The 16657-nt window shown below is 36.2% G+C and overlaps 1 protein-coding gene across 2 annotated transcripts; it reads left to right on the top strand.

Moving 5' to 3' along the window:
• Positions 1–3482: 3482 nt before the first annotated feature.
• Positions 3483–6503, top strand: LOC132124497 (ferritin, lower subunit-like). 2 transcript variants are annotated; one of them, XM_059535557.1, is made up of 6 exons: positions 3487–3634; positions 4050–4161; positions 4315–4415; positions 4587–4733; positions 5968–6093; positions 6218–6503. In XM_059535557.1, exons 3-6 carry the CDS (start codon positions 4317–4319, stop codon positions 6365–6367), a joined length of 522 nt encoding a protein of 173 aa, XP_059391540.1. In that variant the 5' UTR covers positions 3487–3634; positions 4050–4161; positions 4315–4316; the 3' UTR covers positions 6368–6503. The 2 variants fall into 2 exon arrangements, with proteins under 2 accessions (XP_059391539.1, XP_059391540.1); XM_059535556.1 differs by lacking the exon at positions 4050–4161 and having other exon boundaries at positions 3483–3634.
• Positions 6504–16657: the final 10154 nt, after the last annotated feature.

Raw genomic sequence — 16657 nt, 5'->3', positions numbered from 1 at the left:
TACAATTATTTTTCTTTTTGGATACGCTTTCAATGAACCCAAAAGGAATAACATAAATGAATAGAACTGAATTGTGGTCATTTATTGTTTTTTAGTTTTCCTTTGAATGGTGTTCTGCCTGTGGGTTGACAAGTTACAAAAGAAGTTAACAAAAGAATTCTTACAGATCAAATGCTGTTATGGCTTAAGTTCCATAGTGTAGTTGGGTGTGTCTTGAATATCTCTAATATCTGATACTGTTCACATCATAAATAATGATACAGAGAGCATTTCTATCTCACACACACACACACACACTTGAATATCTCTAATATCTGATACTGTTCACATCATAAATAATGATACAGAGAGCATTTCTGTGTGAAGAGTTTGGTTCCAAAACGCAATACTTCCCATTTTGATTAGTGTTTGTAAAAACTGGTTTCTTTACCAAGAATGTGACAAGATGAAAACCAGTATTTTCTGTTTAAAATTTAGCATCTTTAGGTTATAATAACATTAAAAATGACAAAAATCAGGCTTTGGTTTTCAAAGATTTATTTACAAATATTTCAATACTAATGCACAGGACTAAAAATACATTCATCTGTCATTCCTTTGAACATGAATGTCATCTTGTTAATGCTATAAATTAATTACAGCAATAAAATAAAATTTCATCATGAACAAGAACATTAACAACATCACATTAGACCGGAGAAATTCCCAAATTCCCTTACATTCTGTACGTTCATCTTTGCCATGTTACATTCATTTAGTTGACTAGTGCTATGTGCTGCATTACCGAAAAACATAAATGGCATTAATGAAAACACTAACTCTAACAAGCTACCCAATATCACGTTAATAATCATGTTTAACAGCTCATGGGGGCAGCTGTGGCCTAATGGTTAGAGAGTTGGACTTGTAACCTGAAGGTCACAGGTTCAAGTCTTGGTGCTGGCAGGAGTTGTAGGTGGGGGGGGTGAATGAACAGTGCACTCTTCCACCTCAATACCCATGGCTGAAGTGCCCTTGAGCAAGGCACTGAACCCCAAGTTGCTCCCCGGGCGCTGAATCACTTGTGTGTTCACTTCACTTCACTTCTCACTGCTGTGTGTGTGCACTTTGATGGGTTAAATGCAGAGCACCAACTCTGAGTATGGGTTACCATACTTGGCAAAAACCATGACTTTCACTTTTTTTTTTTCACTCTGTGTATTAAATGCATCTGAATAATTTCCATCTGAAAGCATGTGATAGAGATTTACCGGTACCAATAATCACTGAATTGGCTTTATGACGAGATGCGCATGGCAATCCCATTCAATTTATCGTGCAGCCCTTGTTTGTTGATCACAAAGTACAAAGTAAAAGAGGAAAACTAGGATGGAGGGTGTATTCAAAGAGCCTCCATGACTGACTAGAATGCATGGAATGGTGCTCTGTGATTGGTTGTTACTGTTTACAGTGTGTGGAATGGTGTGCTGTGATTGGTTGAGCGGATGTTTCACGATCTGCAAAAAAGGGAGACTGGCGTTTGTCAATAACTCTGCGAATATCGCATTTTGAATTTAAAAAAAAAAAATTACATAATAATAATTAATACCAACCAAATATACAATACTGATTTGGGCGTAAACTCATTTATTTATTTATTTTTAAATGCCGTTTATCGCATTTTGGAACCAAACTCTTCATTATATATATATTATTTTTAATAATTATTTAAAAAAAAAAACCATTCCACACCTGAATGGTTATATATACCATTAGGCCAATGTTAATATATATATATATATATATTAAATAAGATTTATTTTTCATCAGACTGACATTTTCTCTCTGTTGTAAACATTTAGTAGGTCCAATGATATGTGGAGGGAATTAACTGTGGAGTGTTTGGTTTCATTTTAATTTTCAGCCCTCACAGGAGCACAATCAGCACTGAAGCGATTGTTCACCAGGCACCACCATGTCTTTTTCTTTGTTGTGTTTAAGAATTGCTTTTAGATCCTCTTTAAATTATTATTATTATTTTTTTTTATTGCCAACATTGTATGTGAAAGTGTGATACATAGCTGAATCACATAGCTGAAAATACGTTTTTATTCATATTTACATTATAAACAAACAAATAAAAATTGTGTTTACGCACATTTTCCAGGATGTCTCCTTATCAAAATAAAAATAAAAATACAAGTGTGTTGCTTTTTGTGGAATTACAAACATTGTGAATATATGTCAAAAGCATTTCATCAGGTTTTTCCTCTCAAACCAATTTGTACCAATGTAGAGCTGTCATTATGATCAAAACAACAATTGTTTTCTCAAATGGTATACTTTCCACGCATATATACAAACTGGTGTCCCGTTTCATTTGCCGTACAAGGAATAAAGATGAACACAAATTCATTGTTCTTTGTAGAAATATTCAAAATTATAATACTATCAAAAAAGTATTATCTAACACAAATTTCTAGTTTTTAAACATGCAATAGTATCACACAGACCTCAATAAATGCATTAAAGTTCATAGCAGACTTTTTAATTTACCACACACTATATTTAGCTGTACTATTTCCAACACACATATTATGCCATATTCTCAATTTTTACCCAAAGTATCCTCAAACAATTTAATCATTCTTTTACCAAAGTACTTTTAAGAGAATCTTTAACCTAGGGTTCATTAATACATATTTTAATTCAATTAACTTATTAAATGATCAAATTGTGTTTTTATGTTACATTTTTGAAACATAAATTCAAAATGTCAAACAATAAACCTAACACAGCACACAGAATGGGCTTAAAATGGAACATAAAATGTGCTTAAAATCAATATTTTTACAGCCGACTCACGTGACTGGATGTGTTTGACTCCTCGACTGAGAGGCTAAGGCAATAATCAAAAAAGAAATTATGAAAAAATGGCAGGACAGGTGGGATGTGGATAAAAGTGGAAGGAAATATTACAGATTGCAAAAATCTATTAATACACAGGGGGTGAATAGAAGTAACAGAAGAGAGGAGAGTGTTTTAACCAGGCTAAGGTTTGATCACACAGGATTAAATAAAACATTGTTTTTAATGGGTAAAAGCCAATCTGATGAATGTATAGAATGTAGGTCCAAGGAAGATGTTGAACACGTATTATTGCATTGTAAGAAATATAGGGATGAGAGGATGAGACTAAATCAAAAGATAAGTCGGGTAGGAAGAAAGTGGAATATTGAAGGTTTGTTAGGCACAACAGGAGATGGGGTAAAGGATGCACAGAAAGCAGTTGTACAATATTTGAAAAATATTGGAATATATAATAGGATTTAGGTAGTATATATATTTTTTTTTTTTGATGATATAGTCATGATAATATCTTCTCATGTTACATACTCCTATACAGTAGGTGGCGGTATGCACCTTTATAGTCATGGTTGCAATCTGCCAAAAAACGAAAAGAAGAAGAAGAAGAAGACTCCTCGACTGTAGATGTCGCTGTGTGTAAAGGCAATGGGGAGATTTACTGCCGAGGAAACAACAAACACGGGACTATAAACGTGTTTACAAATCAACCAATTAAAGTTGTATTCTGTTTTCCCCGTAACCTGTTTTTATACAGTCTATGAATCTGACGCGTATCGTTACTGAAACGGTGAGTCTATGATCCTGTTAAAGTCAATCCGCGAACATATAACGTTACTGCAACAGCTCAAAGCTTTGTAAACAATGCCATCCATGCGTTTTTGTTTGTACTTTGCGTTTGATCAAATTTTATATATATAATTGAAATTATGATATTAGATTTATATATGATAAATTAATAAACTCAAAAACATAATTGGTTTGTGCCTAAATATTTAATTGTAATTATTGCTGTACAACATATGCAACTATCCATGTCATTACAGACAGAATTCAGTTTACAGCAACATATCTAAAGAAACAAAATTGTATACATTGAAAGGGGTTTATATATATATATATATTTTTTTTTTAAATTTGTACTATTTTTGAATCAGTACATCCCTGTTTTGAATCATAATCTACGGAGAGTTACATGTCTTTAGTACTTACCCCAGGTTTGCGTCACATCTGATAAATCTATAACGCGTTGGACAGAATTTAGGGTGATACACTCCCTCAGTATCAGCACTGAACAGTGAACACACACTTTACACGGTAAGACAGAGAGTAGTGCAGTATACAAACATTTTCTTTTTTCTTTTGTTAGTACATGTAATGTTTGTCTTGAATCCACCTGTACTCCACTAACCTTTTTAAGTTTTTCATTTTGTATTATAGTTCATCTGTTTTGCATGTTTTCCTCCTCAGAAATGTCTCTAGTCAAGCAGAATCTTCACCCGAATAATGAGGCAAACATCAACAAACTGGTCAACCTCAAACTGACGGCCTCATACGTGTATCTCTCATTGGTCTGTTCACAAACACTGGCACTACAAGTTTTTAAGAATAGAATATTTATGTTTAGAATTTAATATTCTATATGCAGTGACAAAATATTTTTTTTAGGCTATATATTAATATTTGACCCCTGCATGTCTGTTTAGACAGTAAGACTAACACAGTCTCTCTGTGTCTCATAGGGAATGTATTTTGACAGAGATGATGTGGCTCTGCCAAACTTCTCAAAGTTTTTCCTGGAGCGTTCACTGAAGGAGCGGGATCAGGCGGAGCACTTGCTGGAGTATCAAAACACAAGAGGAGGACGAATCGTTCTGCAGACCATTGCAGTGAGTGAGTTTTAAAGGAATAGTTCACTTAATAATGGAAATTGTCATCATTTACTCACCCTCTTGTCATTCCATACCAGTAAGTCTTTTGTGGAACGCAAACGGAAATGTTCAATAGAAAAGTCACATTGCTCTTTTTCATACATTAACTAGGGACTGTGATGCTTTAAAAAAAAGAAGAAAAAAAGCACCCTGAAATATTGTAAAATAATACAAATGACTGGTGCATTGAAGTCTGCTAAAGGTTTATGTCTCTTTGAGATGTTTCTAATGCAAAAGTGCACTTGCTTACTGAAACCCTTTATTACCACACTTTAGCATGCTTTTCTCATTACAGAAATAATGTACTTCTTAAAGAATATACTTCATTGCTATAGTATAGTAAACACATACAAATTGTTGTACTTGTTGATAAAGATTGTTGAACATGAAGATTCAAATGTATTTTAAATTTGTGAAGAAATAATTAAGTGTACTCCAAGTTTACTTTTGTGGTATTTATGCAACTACAGTAAAAAAAATAATAATAATAAAATAAGTGCATTAAAAGTGCATAATCCATACAGTTAAGGCCAGGACACACCAAGCCGACTTCAAAGACGAAAGCCAATGATGTCGCCTCGCGTCAGCCCAAAAAGCTGCACTGGAACACATCACACAGACTACAGCCGATGGCAAATTTACACGTGTGTTCTGCGCATACCTGAGAGGAATGAGCTGTTCATATCAGCAGTTGTTAATAGTATCTATTTGTCATTCAAAAGGAGAAACCGAAACAAAGATAAACGAAATTAAAGCAGATATAAGAAATGTAAATAAAACAGCGCATTATGAATACATTTGCGTATTAGAATGATTGGGAAAGATCACATAACATTTAAACAGCCTTCTGTCTGTACTGCCTTCATTCACATGCTTGTTTTCTTCACTTTTGCTTTAATTTTCTGCACTGACTCATTAGCTTAACTGAACATCCAATCAGAGCTCTTACTCTTGCTGTCAACATGTTGAATCGGGAAAACTGCCGATGATGTGAGCCCGACAAAAGCCGACGAGTGGAGCACACCAAACAAACTAGCCCGACAATCGCTCGCCATTGGCCCAGACGATGGCAAACGGCTGATCGTCGGCTTGGTGTATCCTTGGTGTACACTTAGTTTTCACAAGTATGGTGTCATTGCTATCAAATTTAGATTATAAAAATCCATTTTTATCTCTTTCTATCAATTATCAGAAGCCCAGTCGTGATGATTGGAAAGGAGGTATGGAGGCTCTCACTTTTTCTCTGGACCATCAAAAGTCTCTTAACCAATCTCTGCTGGAGGTCCATAAAGCAGCTGGAGAAAACTCTGACCCTCATGTGAGTAGCATAAGGGAAACAACATCTGGCAACCCCTGTATCTTTTTTCTCATTTGTTTCATGTGTTTTCCGATATAATTGCATATTAATTTTCAATAACAGTGTAAATTACTTTCTGTTTCAGCTGTGTGATTTCCTAGAGAGCAACTTCTTTACTGACAGTCATGACACCATTAAGATGCTGGGTGACTACGCTGGCAGCCTGAGTCGCCTCATCTCTTCTGACCCGCATGGAAAAATGGGAGAGTACCTGTTTGACAAGCACACTCTCTGATCCGCTCTGATCTGAGTTTTGTTGTCAACATTCCGTTAAACAATATGTGCATTGTAGGGGTAGAACGGTACACTGATGTCACGGTTCGATACGTACCTCGGTTCGGGGGTCACAGTTCGATACGATTTCGGCAGTACATATATACATACAAGGAATAAATTATTGAAATAAATTCGATTTAGTTTACAGATAAACAAGGGGAAAACAGTGGGACAGGTAACGTAACCTATAAACGCAGAGTTTCAATTCATTTTTGTGTCACACTTATTTTGTTCACAGACAAACATAGCATAGCAACATCCTATTTGTTTTCTTTCTTTTAAAAAAGCATGTTTTTTTTTTCATTTTGAGTGTACACAAATGAAAGCAGACCTTTTTACAGTGATGCATTATTAATAAGACGAGTGTTTAAAGTTGATTCTGCTGGTGTAAGGAAGCAGTAAATTGACTGCGCATACGCACAAACACAACACATCAGTTCTAGCATTGCTAACTTAACAGCACCGTTGGTATTTTATCAAAATAAAATACAGTGAACATAACATCAGAACGCCTGCCTCTGTGTCACCGTTGGAACATTAATGAAGTACAAAGCCTATAATTTACTAAATAAATAATCGTTTAGCATTCGGATACGTTACATCGAAAATATGGAAAAATGATGGAATACCGTAATTCCTCAAATAAAAACCATTAGTCAAATAAACGCCGGGCCTATCATAGTGGCCGGGGGCATGGTCAACGCGGACAAATAAAGGCCGTTCTTAAATAAAGGCCGGGGGAAAATTTGTGCAGCAGTCCACTGCCGGAGCGTTTCTCGTTCTCGAGTCAAGAACCGGTTTTCGGATCAACAGTACACTGAACCGAGAACCATTTCTGTCGGACGCGTCCGATTCGAGAACTGAAGAGCTGATGATACTGCGCATGCGTGATTCAGCATGAAGCAGACTGACACAGAGCGCGTCTGAACAGAACTGGTTCTTTTGGTGATTGATTCTGAACTGATTCTGTGCTAATTTTATGATCTCTGTCCACTGGAACGGTATCACTTTTAATTTAAAATGGGTTATTTAAAACAATTACTTATCAAACAGATAGAATTAGAAATAAAGGCCTGCCTCTAATAAAAGCCTGTTAGCTTCTGCAGTTCAGGTAAATAAATGCCCCGGCTTTTATTTGAGGAATTACGGTATTTGGATTTGTGCCGAATGAGAGAGGTAGGATACATGAGCACAAAGCTTTTTTTATTTGTTTTCAAATGCGCATTTCACGCCATTTGCTGTTCTTTTGCTGGCGGCAGGTTATCAAACAGTGTTGCATTGCTGCATCACCCTCTTCTGGATTGGGGGTGAATTACCTGTATTCTTTGTAAGGCCTCATACACCGAACCGAGATGTCTGTACCGTGATGGTTCGGTATGTATCGTTCCACCCCTAGTGCATTTTTAAAGGAGTTTTAAGTATTTTTGCTCAACCATTTCATTTCTTTTTCACCTTTCAAGAGAGACATTTTGGTAAGAACTGCCCATTGTTTTGACATCCCAATTTGAAGTGTTTTAATCCATATAAAAGTGGGACTATACTGTGAAATGTGCAAATCCAAACATGGTACCCTTGTGTTAAAGCCTTAACTACCCCATGTCTGTTTACAAAATTGAATAAGTGCTAGGATAAAGCTATATCTTATGGAAGGCCAGCCTATAGGCTCCTGTAGGTTCTTCAGGAGAGTTTTAGTACAGTGCACTAGTGAAAATTGGTGTTTATGTGAATGTATTGTACTCCGAAACTTCTGTTACTGTGGATTGTTATACCTTGAACTTGGTGCTTAATGCCAATATAGCAATATCAATAAAAATCAAGCGTTCCAAAAACAAGTCTTGTACCTTTAATGCACCTCTGTACAGTATTATTTTTTATAAAGCAGGCCATTCACTTCTCAAGTTTTATAATCAAACTGATCAAATCATTGACAGATGAGAGTATAATGACACATTGGAACTTGCTTTCCTGCTCATAAAGCTGAAATGCTAATGGCAAATTTTTTTTATTTTCTTATATGGTTGTGAACAGTTTATTTGAAGTATGAATTCAGTTAAGCTGGTATTGGTTTTATGAAAACATGATTTACAGTAATTATTATTTTTATTTAGATTACATTACACTCCATTATCTGACCAGATAGCAAATTGCTTTAAAGGGCTTTCTGCAAGTGAAAAATGCTCTTCTTGGTATTTGACTGCACATATCCTCCTTATACATGGACACGGCTGAGCACACCAATTATTTTAACAGACGCTTAAGTCAGTTATGAATTAGGCTGTCAGCCACAGAGATAAGGACATTGAAACTGTTGACTCATTATGTGTGTTGTTTGGATAAGAAAACATATCCGGTGTTGTTCTTGTGCTTGAATGTTTTCTGTGTGGTTTATGTTTTCAAAACCCCTGAACTGCACTGAATGCCTTGCAAACAATTTATTTCTATGACTTACAGATACATAGAGGTAACTGAAAAAAAGGTTAATTTGTAAAATACCTTTTTTATATAAAATTTGGGTAACACTTTAGAATACTGTTTCTTACTTACTACATAACTAATAAGGAATTATTGAAGAACTAACAGGTGATTATTCATTAACACTTAACTCACTACTGTTAACTACTAAAGAAGATGTGTTAATTAATCAGTATGTAATATCATTTTATGATTATGTTAAGTAACAGTTAGCTAATCGATAACTAATGTATTATGTCATACCTCCTGAAGAACTACTATTAATTATCTATAAGTTAGGGTTCAAGTCAAGTCAAGTCACCTTTATTTATATAGCGCTTTAAACAAAATACATTGCGGCAAAGCAACTGAACAACATTCATTAGGAAAACAGTGTGTCAATAATGCAAAATGATAGTTAAAGGCAGTTCATCATTGAATTCAGTGATGTCGTCTCTGTTTAGTTAAATAGTGTCTGTGCATTTATTTGCAATCAAGTCAACGATATCGCTGTAGATGAAGTGACCCCAACTAAGCAAGCCAGAGGCGACAGCGGCAAGGAAACTCCATCTGTGACAGAATGGAGAAAAAAACCTTGGGAGAAACCAGGCTCAGTTGGGGGGCCAGTTCTCCTCTGACCAGACGAAACCAGTAGTTCAATTCCAGGCTGCAGCAAAGTCAGATTGTGCAGAAGAATCATCTGTTTCCTGTGGTCTTGTCCTGGTGGTCCTCTGAGACAAGGTCTTTACAGGGGATCTGTATCTGGGGCTCTAGTTGTCCTGGTCTCGGCTGTCTTTCAGGGCAGTAGAGGTCCTTTTTAGGTGCTGATCCACCATCTGGTCTGGATACGTATATGATCCGGGTGACTGCAGTGACCCTCTGATCTGGACATAGACTGGATCTGGTGGCCACGGTGACCTCGGAACAAGAGAGAAACAGACAAATGTTAGCGTAGATGCCATTCTTCTAATGATGTAGCAAGTACATAGGGTGTTATGGGAAGTGTTTCCGGTTCCGGTTTACCTAATTAATGCAGCCTAAAAATCCTTTAACGGATTTGGATATTAAAAGCATATTAGTATGTTATGTGTATGCCAGGTTAAAGAGATGGGTCTTTAATCTAGATTTAAACTGCAAGAGTGGGTCTGCCTCCCGAACAATGTTAGGTAGGTTATTCCAGAGTTTAGGCGCCAAATAGGAAAAGGATCTGCCGCCCGCAGTTGATTTTGATATTCTAGGTATTATCAAATTGCCTGAGTTTTGAGAACGTAGCGGACGTAGAGGATTATAATGTAAAAGGAGCTCATTCAAATACTGAGGTGCTAAACCATTCAGGGCTTTATAAGTAATAAGCAATATTTTAAAATCTATACGATGCTTGATAGGGAGCCAGTGCAGTGTTGACAGGACCGGGCTAATATGGGCATACTTCCTGGTTCTAGTAAGAACTCTTGCTGCTGCATTTTGAACTAGCTGTAGTTTGTTTACTAAGCGTGCAGAACAACCACCCAATAAAGCATTACAATAATCTAACCTTGAGGTCATAAATGCATGGATTAACATTTCTGCATTCGACATTGAGAGCATAGGCCGTAATTTAGATATATTTTTGAGATGGAAAAATGCAAGAAACGTGGCTTTCTAAGGAAAGATTGCGATCAAATAGCACACCTAGGTTCCTAATTGATGACGAAGAATTGACAGAGCAACCATCAAGTCTTAGTGTTCTAGGTTATTACAAGCAGAGTTTTTAGGTCCTATAATTAACACCTCTGTTTTTTCAGAATTTAGCAGTAAGAAATTACTCGTCATCCAGTTTTTTATATCGACTATGCAATCCATTCGTTTTTCAAATTGGTGTGTTTCACCGGGCTGCGAAGAAATATAGAGCTGAGTATCATCAGCATAACAGTGAAAGCTAACACCATGTTTCCTGATGATATCTCCCAAGGGTAACATATAAAGCGTGAAGAGTAGCGGCCCTAGTACTGAGCCTTGAGGTACTCCATACTGCACTTGTGATCGATAGGATACATCTTCATTCACTGCTACGAACTGATGGCGGTCATATAAGTACGATTTAAACCATGCTAATGCACTTCCACTGATGCCAACAAAGTGTTCAAGTCTATGCAAAAGAATGTTGTGGTCAATTGTGTCAACCGCAGCACTAAGATCCAATAAAACTAATAGAGAGATACACCCACGATCAGATGATAAGAGCAGACCATTTGTAACTCTAAGGAGAGCAGTCTCAGTACTATGATACAGTCTAAATCCTGACTGGAAATCCTCACATATACCATTTTTCTCTAAGAAGGAATATAATTGTGAGGATACCACCTTTTCTAGTATCTTGGACAGAAAAGGGAGATTCGAGATTGGTCTATAATTAACTAGTTCTTTGGGGTCAAGTTGTGGTTTTTTGATGAGAGGCTTAATAACAGCCAGTTTGAAGGTTTTGGGGACATATCCTAATGACAATGAGGAATTAATAATAGTCAGAAGAGGATCTATGACTTCTGGAAGCACCTCTTTTAGGAGCTTAGATGGTATAGGGTCTAACATACATGATGTTGGTTTAGATGATTTAACAAGTTTATACAATTCTTCCTCTCTTATGGTAAAGAATGAGTGGAACTGTTCCTCAGGGGGTCTATAGTGCACTGTCTGATGTGATACTGTAGCTGACGGCTGAATGGTTGCAATTGTATCGCTAATAGTATCGATTTTAGAAGTAAAGTAGTTCATAAAGTCATTACTGCTGTGGTGTTGGGAAATGTCAACACTTGTTGAGGCTTTATTTTTTGTTAATTTAGCCACTGTATTGAATAAATACCTGGGGTTATGTTTGTTTTCTTCTAGAAGAGAAAAAAAGTAATCGGATCTAGCAGTTTTTAATGCTTTTCTGTAGGATATGTTACTTTCCCGCCAAGCAATACGAAATACCTCTAGTTTTGTTTTCCTCCAGCTGCGCTCCATTTTTCGGGCTGCTCTCTTTAGGGTGCGAGTATGCTCATTATACCATGGTGTCAAACTGTTTTCCTTAACCTTCCTTAAGCGTAAAGGAGCAACTATTTAATAAAGTGCTAGAAAAGAGAGAGTCCATAGTTTCTGTTACATCATCAAGTTGTTCTGAGGTTTTGGATATGCTAAGGAATTTGGTTACATCAGGAAGGTAACTTAAATGCAGTCTTTTGTGGTAGAAGTGATGGTTCTTCCATACTTGTAACAAGAAGTAGAATTTACAATTTTGGCTATATGAAGTTTGCACAGAACTAAATAATGATCTGAGATATCATCACTTGGCTGAATAATTTCAACACCATCAACATCAATTCCATGTGACATTATTAAATCTAGAGTATGATTTCGACAATGAGTAGGTCCTGAAACGTGTTGTCTAACACCAATAGAGTTCAGAATGTCCCGGTAAACATTTGACTATGGTGGCTGGTGTCTCTATATTCACGTTCTGTACAATAGAATCACCAATAACTAGAGCACTTTCATCAGGTTTCTCAGTGGGTGCATCACTGAGTGGGGAGAACCTGTTTAATGTTTTGATCGGAACAGAAGAGCGGTGTTTTGACCCACGACTACGCTGCCTCACCGTCACCCAGTTGCCCTGCTGCAGGGGCTTTGTTTCCAGAACCGAACAATGTACAGAAATCCCTGAGCTAGACGCATCCAAAGCCGTATCTAGAGCCCTAACATTCTTACTGTCCTCAATTAAAGTTTGGATGCGTGTCTCTAATTCTGAAATCTTCTCTGTCAGCCTAACTATTTCCCTGCATTTATCACATGTGAATCCCTCATTTGCGACAGAGATAGATAAACTGTACATGTGGCAAGAGGTGCAAATAACAATAGCAGGAGAAGCCATTACTCACCGTGCTTGATGAAATATTCTTACTGCGGTTGTTTGATGAACTTGTGAAAAACTGGAGCGAGAGAGAGGAGAGAAAAAGGAGAACAGCGATAGGTTCGAATGAAAATGCTAATGACAAGCTAACGAGTGCTAACGCTTTGCAGGTGTACTGCACTCACGGATATAAAATAAAAGTGAACGATCAAAGTTAATCTAATAAGATTGATCGATAATATCAGAAATATGGTGTGAATTAAGTTATATTTTATCACTTTAAAAAACAGAGTAATAGTAAGATAAAGATTCTAGTGAAAAAATAAAATAAAAACAGCTACACGGAGCTACGATTAGCTACAGAAGGCCAACAGGAAGTAGAGAAAACACTGTCCAACAGCGACACCCGCAGGCAGCAAGGAAAATAACTATGAAGTAACTACTAATGAACAGTTATACACAGTTACATTGAATTGTGACCCTTTCATATAAATGGTATTAGCAATAGTAGTGGTAGTATGAAAATGCAATATTAATAAATGCCAATACATTTGATAGAGGTTTTGCCTGTGTATTGAATTGTTTTGTGTATTGTGTATTGTGAGTGTGTTTTGTAAGAAATCAGCTTCCAATAGGAACCCCACCATGACTCCAGTGCATTGCGATAACATACCTTAGTTTTTATATTTTATATATAGTACTGTATGTGTGCCTCCTCAGCATATACCACATTATCATTATCATTATCATTTCTGTATGTAAGGCAAAGCCTCAGGAAAAGTTATAATACAGGTATCCAATTTGTAATTAATAAAGAATTATCAAATAATTCTGCAGGACTTATTTTGAACCTGAAACATTAGGCCTATTCTAAAGTGAAAATATTGGGAACCCATTAGTAATTAATAAAGAATTATCAGATAATTCCTGAAGAATTACTTAGAATCTGAAACAGTATTCTAAAGTGAAAACATAGGCAACCCATTAGTAATTAATAATTAATTATCAAATAATACTGCAGGACTTATTTTGAACCTGAAACATTAAGCCTATGCTAAAGTGAAAATGTTGGGAACCCATTAGTAATTAATAAAGAATTATTAGATAATTCCTCAAGAATTACTTAGATACTGAAACAGTATTCTAAAGTGAAAACATATGGAAACCCATTAGTAATTAATAATTAATTATCAAATAGTTCTGCAGGACTTATTTTGAACCTGAAACATTAAGCCTATTCTAAAGTTTAAATGTTGGGAACCCATTAGTAATTAATAAAGAATTATTAGATAATTCTGCAGGAATTACTTAGAACCTGAAACAGTATTCTAAAGTGAAAACATAGGGAACCCATTAGTAATTAATAAAGAATTATCAGATATTTTTCAGGACTTTACTTAAAGTGAACCTCTTAGTAAATAATAATAAACATCATTTTGACTAAAATCTGTTTATTTCAGATGAGAACATTTCTTAATACAGCATATTTTATTCCATTTTAACATGTATACATTTTAAATTGCCCACATTTGAACTAATTTAACAAACATTTCATAATCATTTAGAAGCAAACAAAATCCATATTTCCTTTCCATTATAAGCTAATAAGTGGGCTGTAACAAAGTTGCTACTGTACTTCGTACTTGTCCTTTTACTCAAGTAATTTTGAAAATAAATAGGCCTACTTATAATTTTACTGGAGTAATATTTTATTGGGCTATCTGTACTTTTACTCAAGTACTTGATTTGTGGGCCACAGCCTGATTATTATAGTGTTTATTTGCGTATATCTGTTCAGGAGTAGTTATTTCATAGTTATTTTTCTTAAACCTTAACTAGTTGATAATTAATAGTAGTTCTTCAGGAGGTATCACAGAATATATTAGTTACTGATTAGCTAACTGTTACTTAACACAATCATAAAATTATATTACACACTGATTAGTTAACACATCTTTCTTAGTAGTTAACAGTAGTGAGTTAAGTGTTAATGAATAATCACCTGTTAGTTCTTCAATAATTCCTTATTAGTTATGTAGTAACTAAGAAACAGTATTCTAAAGTGTTACAAAAATTTGTAGTTCTGTTTAACCAGGTGAAAGAAGAAAGAGGGATTTGAAATACAATTGTTTTGTCATAGCACGGTAGATATAGTCGTGGCCAAAAGTTTTGAGAATTACATAAATATTAGTTTTCAAAAAGTTTGCTGCTAAACTGCTTTTAGATCTTTGTTTCAGTTGTTTCTGTGATGTACTAAAATATAATTACAAGCACTTCATACGTTTCAAAGGCTTTTATCGACAATTACATGACATTTATGCAAAGAGTCAGTATTTGCAGTGTTGGCCCTTCTTTTTCAGAACCTCTGCAATTCGACTGGGCATGCTCTAAATCAACTTCTGGGCCAAATCCTGACTGATAGCAACCCATTCTTTCATAATCACTTCTTGGAGTTTGTCAGAATTAGTGGGTTTTTGTTTGTCCACCCGCCTCTTGAGGATTGACCACAAGTTCTCAATGGGATTAAGATCTGGGGAGTTTCCAGGCCATGGACCCAAAATTTCAGCATTCTGGTCCCCGAGCCACTTAGTTATCACTTTTGCCTTTTGGCACGGTGCTCCAATGTGCTGGAAAATGCATTGTTCTTCACCAAACTGTTGTTGGATTGTTGGAAGAAGTTGCTGTTGGAGGGTGTTTTGGTACCATTCTTTATTCATGGCTGTGTTTTTGGGCAGAATTGTGAGTGAGCCCACTCCCTTGGATGAGAAGCAACCCCACACATGAATGGTGTCAGGATGCTTTACTGTTGGCATGACACAGGACTGATGGTAGCGCTCACCTTTTCTTCTCCGGACAAGCCTTTTTCCAGATGCCCCAAACAATCGGAAAGGGGCTTCATCGGAGAATATGACTTTGCCCCAGTCCTCAGCAGTCCATTCACTATACTTTCTGAAGAAGATCAATCTGTCCCTGATGTTTTTTTTTTGGAGAGAAGTGGCTTTTTTGCTGCCCTTCTTGACACCAGGCCATCTTCCAAAAGTCTTCGCCTCACTGTGCGTGCAGATGCGCTCACACCTGCCTGCTGCCATTCCTGAGCAAGCTCCGATCCCGCAGCTGAATCCTCTTTAGGAGACGATCCTGGCGCTTGCTGGAGTTTCTTGGATGCCCTGAAGCCTTCTTTACAAGAATTGAACCTCTTTCCTTGAAGTTCTTGATGATCCTATAAATTGTTGATTTAGGTGCAATCTTAGTAGCCACAATATCCTTGCCTGTGAAGCCATTTTTATGCAACGCAATGATGGCTGCACGCGTTTCTTTGCAGGTCACCATGGTTAACAATGGAAGAACAATGATTTCAAGCACCACCCTCCTTTTAACATGTCAAGTCTGCCATTCTAACCCAATCAGCCTGACATAATGATCTCCAGCCTTGTGCTGGACAACATTCTCCCCTGAAGACGATTACTGAAATGATCTCAGCAGGTCCTTTAATGACAGCAATGAAATGCAGTGTATAGGTTTTTTTGGGATTAAGTTAATTTTCATGGCAAAGAAGGACTATGCAATTCATCTGATCACTCTTCATAACATTCTGGAGTATATGCAAATTGCTATTATAAAAACTTAAGCAGCAACTTTTCCAATTTCTAACATTTATGTAATTCTCAAAACTTTTGGCCACGACTGTACAACTTATTTAAGATCTTTACCTAGTAAAGCCAGACATAAAATAATGGTACTAAAAATTAAACTTTTATTTATATAGTGCTTTTAACAATAAAGATTGTGTCAGCACTTCAAAGTATTAAATAATGACAATAGTAAACAATCAATTTTCAGTTAAAGGCAGTTCATCAGTACAACCTCATTGTTGGTGCTGATTACAATGAAGTCACCATTCTCACCATCACAGTTTTCCTCAATTTCGATTCT

Source organism: Carassius carassius, chromosome 42 (assembly GCF_963082965.1).
Source record: "Carassius carassius chromosome 42, fCarCar2.1, whole genome shotgun sequence".
NCBI classification, from domain to species: domain Eukaryota; kingdom Metazoa; phylum Chordata; class Actinopteri; order Cypriniformes; family Cyprinidae; genus Carassius; species Carassius carassius.
Note: the sequence above shows the minus strand (reverse complement) of the source record. Positions and strands in the feature narration are given on the sequence as shown.

Excerpts from the sequence above, each read along its gene's own strand:
- LOC132124497 (XM_059535556.1), top strand. The coding sequence starts at position 4,317 with ATGTCTCTAGTCAAGCAGAATCTTCACCCGAATAATGAGGCAAACATC. Across the intron at positions 4,416-4,586 it reads CATACGTGTATCTCTCATTG|GGAATGTATTTTGACAGAGA; the intron begins GTCTGTTCACAA and ends TGTGTCTCATAG. Across the intron at positions 4,734-5,967 it reads TCGTTCTGCAGACCATTGCA|AAGCCCAGTCGTGATGATTG; the intron begins GTGAGTGAGTTT and ends ATCAATTATCAG.